Below are 11,592 nucleotides of genomic sequence, written 5' to 3' on the forward strand. Positions count from 1 at the left end.
TCCGGGATGCTTCGCTCGCAGCTGGGTTGGTCTCCCGTGTTTCCAGCACAGCCCAGCCGGCCGCACGGGGCACTTCGTGTAAAGAAGCACAAGACGGGTTCAAAAGTGTTGTGTTCAGAGGGATACACTACTTTAAGGTGCGCTCTCCAATTGCTATCAAGCCATTACCTTCACTGTGACTCAGCGTTGCTGAATTTGTCCCCGGGTATCTGAGTCCCGGCATGAGTCAGGGTGGTTTGGAAGTTGAGTCATAATAATTCAATTGCAGGGCTGGAGTTTATCGTTTCAACACGCCCTAAGCATAGCTCGTCCCAGTGGCAGTCTGGAAGTGAATTAAACCACTGTAGGTCCCCAGCTTTTGAATGGTTTAATTCAGCCAGTTCAAGAGCTGCCACGTACAGATTTTTCTGAGCTCTTTTCCTCTAGATATGCAGGATTTGCTGGGCTGTTGACCCTCTTGCCCAGGTCTGACTCTGCTTTTTTATATGAACTAACACTGGCCTATGTATTTTATAACACACACAAGCATAATATTTTAAAAAAATTGTTTATTAAAGTAATTACAAGGTCATGTAACTCACTCTCCACTATAAATATTAGTTATTTTACAGATAAAACATCAGGTGTGTTTGTATAGGGGTTTGGGGTTTTTTAATTTCATTTTTATTTTTTTACCAAAAGCAAAGTATTTTCCTCCCAGTTTGAACATGGTTTTTACTCATCCACATGATCTTGAAAGTATTCATCCACAAGAGCAGATTTCTCTTCTTCACATTCCTGTAAAAAAAAAAAAAAAAAAAAAAATCAGAAAAAATATAAACCTTCCTGGGTTGAACACAGGAATCATCAGGGGACTTTGAACAATCAGGCAGGAAAAAATCTTAGTGATCCTTTCTGACATTTGAAGGGTAAAGCTCTGTTAAATTTTGAAAACCAAAGCAATACTTTTAAATAACCATCTGATCAATCTGCATATGCCAGATGATTTAAAGAATTTCACTTCTGTAACTAAATGAAGGTGATGCATTGTCACTGAAAGACTAAACATGGCTTATTTTGAACCGTACTAAGACAATAATTTATTAGCAAGGCAAAGAACATATTTATATTACAATTTCTGGATACTTTCTGATTTTTCATCTTCTCACCAATGGTCCCTTACCTTTGGTTCTTTAAACTCCAGATCTTCTCCATACTGAATGGTGAAGTCTATGTGCTGCAGAACGATGTTTATGCTTTCCTCATCGGAGCGATCCAAAGGCAGGAATCGAACCATACCATAGTCATCAATCTATGGAAGGATGCAAAGGATGTTGGTAGGGAAATGCAGAAAGTTCATGCTCAATCACAGCCCTCTGAGCCACTTAAACCACACTTGTCTGGACTTCTAAATACCATTGAAGTCACGCTGCAGACCAATGGCAATTCCCTGCTCAGAACACGTGGCTACCAGTCCTAAGTTCTATACACTAGCAAAAACCAATTCCCAAAATTGCCAACAGGATTCCAAGAAAATGTAAATGTATTTGCTATAATCCAGATATCAAGAGTATCATATCAGTAGCATCAAGAATCTCATGCTAATCTGAAAAAAATAAAGATCTTAGTTGAAAGAGGCAAAAAGTGATAGTGAATTTTAGGGTACCAGCTCAAAAGCAATATACCTACCAATCCACATATAGATTTGGTCAGTTTTTTAAACCTTTTACTTTTCAGTATATTTGAAGAATCTTCAATCATAGAATACATATCTGGATCCAAGTACCTGGAGAAACAAAGTCACCATCAACACTGAAAGTCTCTCATTCAGAAAATGACACTAAAGATCCAAGATAATTATTTACAGAAAAATCCAGAGATCAGTCCAAACACGGAGCTATTCATTTGACTCTGACTAAACTAAGCATCCTACCCAGACGTTTAAAGACTATTGTTTGAACTAAACAAAATCCATCTTCTCCCATTCCAAAAGAGTACGTTTTAATTGTGGGAAACATGAGACTGAACTTTCAGTGAACTTTTCCTCAGTATATTATACTACAGAGTGAATAATTTTTTTTGGAACTTACTTTTCTATCTCCTTCTTGGCTTTCTTGCTCAGCAAATCCATTTTGGTCATGACGTTAATCTGTGGAATCTCCAAAGATATCATTGCACTGAGAGCTGCCAGGATTCCAGAAATAAACTTGAAGAGGATGAGAAATGATGTATTAAAGTACAGAAAAACACAATGCAAACACACAGGACACTCAACCACAGGCCAAATCTGGTAATGAATATATGGAACATGGACACAAAGCCATATGAGGAATCATTTTCTCTGCTGGAAAAAGGAGGTGCCAAGTAACCTCTCAACTTTTGGAGGCTCAAATATGGATCTGCCACTGAAAAGGGCATTAAGAAAACCCCAACCCTTCTTGGCACCGTTACTGCTAATGGGAAAGTGGCCTGCTTGTTCTTGGGATCTGAGAAAACCTCCAAAGTCCCTTCCAAGCTAAATTCTTCTGTGATTCCACGAGAGCTATCTGGCTTCTAAAATAAAACTGCTCCAACAAAGGCACTTCCAGGTCAGACCAGGCTGCTCTGGGGTGTGCCTAGTCAAGTTTTGACTCTGTGAACATTCACTGCACAATCCCTCTGTGCCTGTCCCAGTCTGACCGCTCTCCCAGTGCTGGTGGTCTTTACATCCACCTGGGATTGTCCTTGCTGCAAGCTGTGTCTGGGGCAGCTGATCACAGCAACCGCATCTCCCTGGACTTGGCAGTTTTTCCTCTGGGCAAACCCAGCTCCCTGAATGGCTCAGGCTCGTTGTTCTTTATAAAAATGAACTTTTATCAACAGATTTCAAAATGGATACCTTGAAAGATTCCACCATAAACTGAGAATCCACAAGGAAAACTCCACAGACACGGAATTCCCACTGCTGCAGCTGCTCCACCAGCTGTTTCATCACTGGCAGGTGTGTGTAGAGTTCGATCTGACCTGGGGGCACACGCAGGATATTAACAGGTGGGAATGTGAAGCAAACAGGAACAGTCCACTGTTATATGTAGACATGGGAATTGCACTGATAAGGAAAGCACCCTCTGTTCTGGCAGCTCTGACTGTGTTTGGGTGAAGGGAAAAAGAAATAAAAGGAGGTTTTTCCTCCTTTGGTTTCCATTTAGTGTTAGTTTGCCACAGCTCATGATGCTACCAAACATCTGTGCAGTCACCCAGATCAGCCCAGGACTATGTTCACATCTGGAAGTGACTCTGACAACTGTTAATAGCTCAACAAAATGGGAATTATCATGACCATCTACAACCAAATTTGCCAATTTGCCATTTTGCCAATGCTCATCATGATGCCAAACACTGGCATGTACTTACCTGGGCAATCGAACAAAACATAGTCATCCTCCACGTGCCCGAGGCTCTCCTCCAGCCAGCTGAAGTTGTTGGCAAAGTATTCCATGCAAAACACCAGGCCACCATTGGGGCCAAACCTCAGGGACTCGTCCTCCATGACATCGTCCACTTCGATCAGCTCGCGGATGTCTGCCACAACACAAACGCCACCAAAGGCAGGACATGAACCCTGCAGGCACTTTGGCAGCTGAGAAAACCAACACAACGTTACAGCAGCGCTGGGTGCAGGGGGATCTCTCTGGCACAGGCACAGCCAGCAGCCAAACAAAACGGGTTATGTTCACGAAACTTACACAAATTCCTTAATTCACACAAAAAAAATACATGCTAAATACTTCCCCGGACTTATTTGGTAAGGGGTCTTTTGAGGGTTCCTGGTGATTGTCTGGGAAACATCTCATTCCCCAGATTTTCCTCTTATGGTCCTGGATCTTCTAATGAATCTCTTTACTTGAAAGTATCCCAGCTACGTGGCCAGGTCAAAATGCACTTTCCTCATCATCTTTGTTCAGACACAAACAACTGTTGTTGTTCTCAAAACCGAGGCATCTGCCAGCACATATCAATCACTGGTGTAGTTAAATACAGGGATTAAGCATCTCTCACCTGCCATGACGGGGTAGCTGAAGAGCTCGGCCGCCGGGTCCAGGTTCACCACCTGCACGGCGCGGCCCAGCGCCTCGCAGTGCTGCACCATGGTGGAGCAGTACGTGCTCTGCAAGGCACACACGGCGGTCAGGAGCCGTCAGGAGGCTTCCGCCGCCCCTCGTTCCCCGCCGTTCCCCGCTCACCTTCCCGCTGCCCGCCGGGCCCATCACCAGCTGCGCGTACCGGGGCATGGCTGCGGCGGCCCGGCGGGAAGTGGCCGCCGCGGCGCCCCGTAGTTGGGGTGAACCCCGTGAGGCTCAGCGCGTAGCCCTGCCCGTCGCGGTACGGCGAGCCGTCGGGGTCAAACCGTGCACGCCCCTCTCGCGAGACGGCGGCGCTGGGGCGGGCGCACGTGCGCGCGCGGTGAGGGACCGGGACCCGCCGCGGCCCGAGGGGCCTCCGGTAACACCGACACCGCCCCCGGGTCCCCCCGCTCCGCTCAGCCCCCGCCGGCCGGCTTCCCACACCCGCCCGCTCCCCGTCCTCCGGAGCCGCGGCATTGCCGCCCCTCGCAGCGATCCCCCCGGTGCTTGTACCGAGCATCCTCCCGGCGCCCTCCTTTCCGTCAGCCCCGGCACCGCCCCGCCCTGCGAGCCCGCCCCTCCTCAGGTACCCCCGAACCGCCTCCCCTCAGCTCCCCCCCATCCCCTCGGTTCCCCCCATCCCCTCAGTTCTGCCCCCACAGATCCCCCCGGCTCCCCCCATCCCGCCGTGTCCGTGATCCCCACCGTGTCTGGTGTCCCAGCATCCTTCCCCCGACCCATCCTCAGTTTTGCCCCCAGCACCTTCCCGCCCCTGTTCGGGGTCTTCATGAGCACCGCAGCATCCTCACCCGCACTGTGCCCATCTACTCCCTGTCCTTATCCCCCTGCCTTGAGCCCACCACCTCTGGAATTTTCCCTCAGCATTCCTCATTGCTCAGCGCAGCTTGTACAACATCCGAAACTCCCTCACGCGTATCCTGTTTGTTCCCATCGTCCTGGGGGATTTCTTGTGTGTTCCAAACTCTTTCCTTGTTGACTCCTGTCTTCTAAAATCCCTTGCTTGAAAGCGTGTGTGTAAACCACTATTAAACCCGTTAGTGGCTTGAGTTTGCTTTCCTTTTTTTATGTTCTGGTTTTGAGTATTTTTGGGGTTTTTTTCCAATGTTCTTGGATCAGATTGTGACTCTTCAGGCACTGATTTAAATGACCCCTTTCCTTTGCTACTATGCGAGAGGTACCTGCCCCCAGTGCCCCCACTGTTCTGCCACTGATTTAACATGATCCTTCACACTGTCCTTAACCCAGTGTGTTCTGTGATTCCGTGTGGGTTTCTGAAAGGTCCTCCTTCATTTTGTGGCATTTTGGCTCCTTTCCCCTCATGTGCTAGAATTCCAATACTGCTTGGTGTACTTTGTAGCCGTTTTCATTGCTTTTGATTCCCATTTTCTTCTCCCTGATCTCTCACTCTCTTTTAACACTTGCACCTATTTCCTCTGGGATTCTTGTTGAGATGGGAGGGATGTGACTGACTTAAACCCAGGCCTTGCATCCTGATTTCTCTCACCCTGTGACCTGCAGGCCTGTGACATGGCCACAGATGTGGCAGAGCCCGTGGTCCCTGACTGCAGAGGGGACGGCAGGAGCGGTGCCAGGTCGGATGCTGATTACCCTCTGCGAGTCCTCTACTGTGGAGGCAAGTTCTGGGAGATTTCTGGGTGTGAAAGGGGTGGGAGAACACATCTCTCCCTGCACTGAAGCAATTAGCACCGAAAAGGCCTCTGAGCATTAGGGTGACAGCAAGAAACGGAACACATTGAATTGCTGCACTGTGTTTAGAAGTGTTCTTTGCTCGTTGCGTTTGTAGTTGTGTGGGTGAAATTTAAAGGGGAGTAAATAATCTCGACAGGTGTGTTTTTAGGTAGGAATGTCATTTTGCTTCAGGCTGGAATACTGTTGCAGGGCAGTAGGAAACAGCCCTGTTGTGTGTGAAAGTCTGCCGGGTTGGTTTGGGTGTCCCTTCTTTGGGACGTTGGCAGCTCTTGGAGAAAGGAAAGCTGACCGAACCACCTGGTATTTCATTCAGTGTCTCTTTTGCCTCAGGTAGAAGTGGTGTTCTGTTCTGTAGCTTACCCCAACCTTGGGCATCTCCTCCCCTTCCCCCAGTGACTGGCAGCTCTTGCTGTGATGGTTTTATCCTAATGCAGAGCGTGTGAGCACAGGTCTGATGAGAGAGGAAGTAAAATGTGGAATGGCAACAATAAACAAAGGCTTTTGAGTCAGTGTGTGGTTATAACCAGAAGTTATGTAGGAACTCATCCCTGACGTTAAAACTGTATTTGGAATTTAATTACTAAGGCTATAAGTAAAAAGGTAAAGAGTAAAAAATTCCTTTTGTAATCTGTTCTTTTTTTTCCCCTTTTTTTCTCCAGTCTGTTCATTGCCAACAGAGGTAAGTTCATTTTTTGTTGCCCAGATTTCCTTCTGTCCTATTATGCCCTATTTTGGTGTGTTTGTGATGTATTTTGTCATTCCTCCACTAACAACATTCATATGGCTTTTCTCCAGTACTGTGAATACATGCCTGATGTGACTAAATGCAGACAATGGTTAGAAAAGAATTTTCCAGATGAGTTTGCAAAACTTACAGTAGGTAAGAGGCTTTTCTGTTTTCTGATAGGTGTCCTTGGACATATTTAGAAATATCTTGTCCAGTTCTTATCTCTTTCCTTTTCCTGCTGTATCATGTGGAAGTTAATGCTTTGGATGCAGTGAAACAGGTTTTATAATGTCAGAAAACACTAAATAATCAGTTTGTAGTTTTATTAATAGTATTTGAGATTTCTTAAGGTTCCTGCCTTAAACAGTCATCCATGCACTTGCTTCCCATCAGAGTTAGTTTATTGGATTTTATGTCTGTCCAGTCTTCAGTAGATGGCTGGAGGAAATAATGGGGAACTTACTTGTTTGTATTTGGAATTTCAATATTAACATTATCATTAATTCTTGTCTCTCTGTGCAAGAGCCTTTATGGGAATTGTCACTGTAGCTTTGAGCTGAGGCTTTCCTGGGGTCTAATTTGCATAAATACTGTAATGAAGATCTAACATCATCAGTCAAGGGGCTGCTGCACTTCAGTATAATTTATTAATTTAGCAAAATATCACTGTACCTTACTTTCTGTTCCTGTAAGGCTGGGGGTGTTTGACCACTAATTTTGTTCTTTTTTTCCCCTCACTCCTTTCTGCCGCATTTAAGAAAATTCACCTAAACAGGAAGCTGGGGTTGGAGAAGGCCAAGGAAATGTGGGAGGAGGAGAAGAAGAGGAGAAGAAGAAGCAAAAGAGAGGCAAGGTCTAAATAGTTGATTGTGGTACTGATTTAAAAGCAGTTTGGGGCATCCCTCTCTCACCTGCTGGTCTGGAGGAGGGCACAGATCCCTTGCATTTTGGTGGTTAGCTCTGGAATAGAGGGAATATCTTCCTCCCTGTGGTCTGTGCCAATGGAAATGTTGGACAGGAGGGACAGGCAGGGAAAGGTGACCTGCATCCTGTGCCCCATTGTTCCTGTCACCACTGTCACGCTCAGTCAGGGAGCAATTCCTCCTGAAATCAGCTGGCATTTCTCCCGGAATGCTCTGCCCTGTTGAGCAGCACTTTATGGGCTGCTTGCAGAGTGGAACAAAGGCTGCTTCCCTCTGTTAATGCCTCATGACTGCTTTTGCCTTTGTTTCCTTCCACCTCTCCGTATTCACGGAACAGGACTTGGTTTTAGGCTTTTAAATCTGTTACCTGTGTCTCCATTAGCAGCTGTGTCTCTGCCCAGCTAATCATCTTCCCAGTACTGATGAAAAACATTTTCAAAACCCAACTGTGGAAGATGTAAAGTTACGTGGAACAATTTAAGCACACTTTTAACTTCGATCGTTGGAGCTCTTTCTGCTGAATTAATTAACATACTTTCCACCATAAATCAGAGTGCTGGAGCTGTTAATATGCATTTGCCTGTGCAGTGTCAGTTGTGTGTAATGCTCCAGAAATAATGGGTAATACACAGTAAGATTCATTTTTTACGCTACATATAGTTTTATTTTATTTTTGGTATCTTGGTAACCAGTTTAATTTACCTTCTCAGCAGGCAGTGTCTAGTGAAAACAGTAATTCATGTTCTGTAACTTGGATTCTTTTCCCAGAGATTTCAGGACATTTTATTTCAACATTAATTTGTTGTGAGGGGTGGTATGATTAGCTTTCAGTCTAGGTTTTGGGACTAAAATAATAGTGTTTAAAATATCTAGTGATTTTCTCCTAGAATCTGAAGTTTCAAGAAAACTTACAGTATGGTGTTAAGTAGGATGATGTAAGTGACCATAAGAGTGTGAGGGAAAACAAGCACAAACTTCATAAGACACTGCAGAAACTCACTGAAGAAAATTTCAGGGAGAAATTTACTGTCTTACCATTATCAGACACCAGTTTAGAATAAAACAAAATTGAAGGTGCTGCGGGTTAGAAACAGAAACAGTCACAGGGGTTGGTTTACTTGTCATAAATTCTTTAGGTTTTTCATGCTGAGAAGGTTCAGAAACATGAAACTTTGGTTACCCTGGAATAACTTGATGACTGTACACGAAGTTAAGCTGAGATCTTAATCTGGCTTGAAGAATCCTAATGAGTGGAATGTATCTTTTGCATGCTTTACTCTGACTCAGAAATGCCTGATATGGGGAGTGTTCCCACAGGCTGGCCTAGAAACAGGCAGTGGGAAAGGTGGTGTTAAATGATGTGGAATTGGGGTTTGAGCTGCTGGCTCAAATATCCCTGTCTGGTTCATTGTGGGCTCGTGCACAGGTGTCCAGAACTTGATCTCCTGTTTAACCCAGCAGCCTGATGAAAGCAAGACCTTGTGGCCTCAGGAAACGGGCATGAGGAGTTTGCTTTGCCGTGGACACAAACCCTGAGGATGTTAAAATAGTTGTGGGAAATATCAAAGAAAAATTTATTTCTAGGATGACGCCCAAAGAACGATGAAAATGTAGGCCAAACACAGTGATTGGTAAAAGTATGGGGAAAATCTCTTTTTTTGCTGATTGTCGTGGGTGTCTGCTGTGCAACCTGTGTTTGTTTTGAATGCACATTTGACATGTATATATTGTTATTTCCCATAATACCGAACTTTGATGACATGAGATCTTTCTTAAATAATAGTAAATCTCAGAAAATGTGCAAAATATGGTTTTGTTTATCAACAGTGTTGGAAGGTAACAGTTTCTCCATTTATAGGGACAAATTCTGACCTTGTATGCTTTTTTCTTTGATAAACTATGACTTTAATTAATCATGTAACCTCATGCTCTGTTTTAAAGGTGGAAGAGGTCAGATAAAACAGAAGAAGAAGACTGTGCCACAGAAAGTTACGATAGCTAAAATTCCCAGAGCAAAGAAAAAATATGTCACGAGAGTGTGTGGCCTCGCCACGTTTGGTGAGTTTGGGTTTTCCTGGTATTGGATGTGCCTGCCTTTAACCTCATATTTCTGTGATATTTCTGTCTATTTCTGATATTTCTTCTGGTTGCATTCCACTGGGGAATCTGCTTCCAGCTGCGAGATGGAAGTCCCAAGGTGCTTTTAGCAGTTTCCAAAGCATGTTAAAAGTACACTGACTTCCCACAGGGATAAATTCTTAAAATATTTATTGCCGTGATTTTTCAAACAGAGAGGGCTACAGGTTTTTCGAAACAGGGTGCAGATCTACATCAACAGAATGTGTAGAGGACATTCAGCAATTTCTACCTTGAAGCATTTGTAGATCTGTAGAGTCAGATGTTTTGGGTGTAAACAACAGACTTGGCTTTCAAGGGTACTCTAGCAAAGCTTCAACTGTCAAGTGCCACCATTTTTTCAAGTTTAAACAAGATTTTGGCTTTAATGTTGAGAAAATATTTTTATGACAACAGCTGTACTTAAATTGTCCATTTTCTCCTTGGCAGAAATTGATCTTAAGGAAGCACAAAGGTTTTTTGCTCAGAAATTTTCCTGCGGTGCCTCAGTAACAGGAGAAGATGAAATCATCATTCAGGGGGACTTTACAGATGACATCATTGATGTAATCCAGGAGAAGTGGCCTGAGGTAATAAACCCCTCCTTCTGTCAGGAACACACACACTTTTCCACGCTAGCTTGTGACCTTCCGATGAATTTGGAAAAGGCCTTCATCTTTGGCAGCACAGATTGGTGCACAAAAATAAAAGAGCAGTTGTTGCATTCCCACCCTACAGCGAGAGAGGCGTGTCAGAATAAATCCAGCTGTCAAATATCTGTGGCTTCTTTGTGACCATTTCTTAACAGCGAGTGTCTGAGTATTCTTACGTTGCCATCCTATTTTTCAACACCTCTTAAAATACTGCAAAATTGAAACAAACAAAAAAGCCCCAAGCCCCACACATTTGGGCTTCAGAAGAAATCAGCTAGTGTAGGTTGGACTGAAATTTAAGGCTGAGAGCTGTAACTGCAAGGGCTTTCTCTGACTCTCCCTTGTCCTGGCATTTCCCAAGTGGAATTCTTTATGGTTTAACTCCATAGGCCTGTCTTTATTCCCAGCCCTGCAGGCTCAGCTGTGTCCTGTAAGCACGTGTCACTCACGTAGGATTTACAGCAAGGGATCTGGAATGGTGCTGTTCACTTCTCCCACACTTCACCACATTTACAGGGGTGCACACTGAAGGAGGCATGTAAAAAGAAAATACTAAATTTGCTGTGTTTTGCCTTTTTCTCCCTAGGTGGATGATGACAGCATTGAAGATCTTGGAGAAGTCAAGAAATGATAGTGGAAGGCTACCTTTATTTAATTATATGGTTATAAATGATATAGCAAAAGTGAGGCTTCTTAAATCCATTTGCTCTGCAGTGAGACTGTGGAGAACCCGTATCCTTGGCATTCTCACTGTTCTGTATAGGCTGCTTGGGGTTTTTTTTGTTTGTTTGTTTGTTTTTGGGGTTTTTTTTTGTGATATTTGCCAAAGTTAAATTGGGGTTCTACCATGCTTACGCATGAAGTAGATTCAAATAAAATTACTGTTCCTCACTGAATAGTTTCTGAGGTTTTTTGCATCTACTTTCCCCTACCTCTCTTACGGGAAAATAAGAATTTAAGGTATTAAAAGTTTGTTTTACATCTGCTGTCCTTTCTGCTGAGCTTAAGGCATGTGACTGATGTAGACACTTTTACCTCTCATTTACCTGTGGAGAATTTTAGGAATCAGAAGGGAACAAACATTCTAAAGGTTTGTTTGCAGTGGAAGAACAGTGAATCCTGAAGTGGTCAGAGGAGCTGGGCTGAAGTGATCATTCTACATCGTTGCCAACCAAATTATTTTATTAAGTGGAAACACTGAGAAATACGTGAATATGACTTAGAAATTTATCCCATTTTCATAATTCCAAAGATCTCTTAAACCCTTCTGGGCTTCTAGGTGAGGAAGTTGTAATGGCTTTATGCTTTTAACCTGCTGCTCATTCAAGAGTGGTGGTAATGGACACAGATTAATAGTGAGC

At 44.1% G+C, this 11,592-nt stretch overlaps 2 protein-coding genes across 3 annotated transcripts; one reads left to right on the plus strand and one right to left on the minus strand.

The window, feature by feature from the left end:
- Window positions 1-531: 531 nt before the first annotated feature.
- On the minus strand, window positions 532-4,287 carry GPN3 (GPN-loop GTPase 3). The gene is made up of 8 exons (XM_066199331.1): window positions 4,203-4,287; window positions 4,018-4,126; window positions 3,373-3,540; window positions 2,858-2,982; window positions 2,070-2,185; window positions 1,669-1,765; window positions 1,163-1,291; window positions 532-777 (listed from the first exon to the last, which is right to left on the minus strand). Exons 1-8 carry the CDS (start codon window positions 4,248-4,250, stop codon window positions 715-717), a joined length of 855 nt encoding a protein of 284 aa, XP_066055428.1. The 5' UTR covers window positions 4,251-4,287; the 3' UTR covers window positions 532-714.
- On the plus strand, window positions 4,234-11,127 carry DENR (density regulated re-initiation and release factor). 2 transcript variants are annotated; one of them, XM_066199332.1, is made up of 8 exons: window positions 4,234-4,461; window positions 5,622-5,736; window positions 6,473-6,492; window positions 6,609-6,693; window positions 7,299-7,388; window positions 9,405-9,521; window positions 10,029-10,168; window positions 10,818-11,127. In XM_066199332.1, exons 1-8 carry the CDS (start codon window positions 4,249-4,251, stop codon window positions 10,860-10,862), a joined length of 825 nt encoding a protein of 274 aa, XP_066055429.1. In that variant the 5' UTR covers window positions 4,234-4,248; the 3' UTR covers window positions 10,863-11,127. The 2 variants fall into 2 exon arrangements, with proteins under 2 accessions (XP_066055429.1, XP_066055430.1); XM_066199333.1 differs by having other exon boundaries at window positions 4,382-4,668.
- Window positions 11,128-11,592: the final 465 nt, after the last annotated feature.

This window comes from Chamaea fasciata, unplaced genomic scaffold (genome assembly GCF_029207755.1).
Source record: "Chamaea fasciata isolate MVZ Bird 193981 ecotype frontalis unplaced genomic scaffold, bChaFas1.0.hap1 SCAF_18, whole genome shotgun sequence".
Classification (NCBI taxonomy): domain Eukaryota; kingdom Metazoa; phylum Chordata; class Aves; order Passeriformes; family Sylviidae; genus Chamaea; species Chamaea fasciata.

Bases quoted from the DNA above. Each gene is read 5' to 3' on its own strand.
- DENR (XM_066199332.1), top strand. From the start codon at position 4,249: ATGGCTGCGGCGGCCCGGCGGGAAGTGGCCGCCGCGGCGCCCCGTAGT. The intron at 5,737-6,472 runs GCAAGTTCTGGG...TTTTTTCTCCAG, and splicing joins GCGAGTCCTCTACTGTGGAG to TCTGTTCATTGCCAACAGAG. The intron at 6,694-7,298 runs GTAAGAGGCTTT...GCCGCATTTAAG, and splicing joins GTTTGCAAAACTTACAGTAG to AAAATTCACCTAAACAGGAA.
- GPN3 (XM_066199331.1), bottom strand. From the start codon at position 4,250: ATGCCCCGGTACGCGCAGCTGGTGATGGGCCCGGCGGGCAGCGGGAAG. The intron at 4,127-4,202 runs GTGAGCGGGGAA...TGTGCCTTGCAG, and splicing joins GCCCGGCGGGCAGCGGGAAG to AGCACGTACTGCTCCACCAT. The intron at 3,541-4,017 runs GTGAGAGATGCT...GTGTTGTGGCAG, and splicing joins CAGCTACCCCGTCATGGCAG to ACATCCGCGAGCTGATCGAA.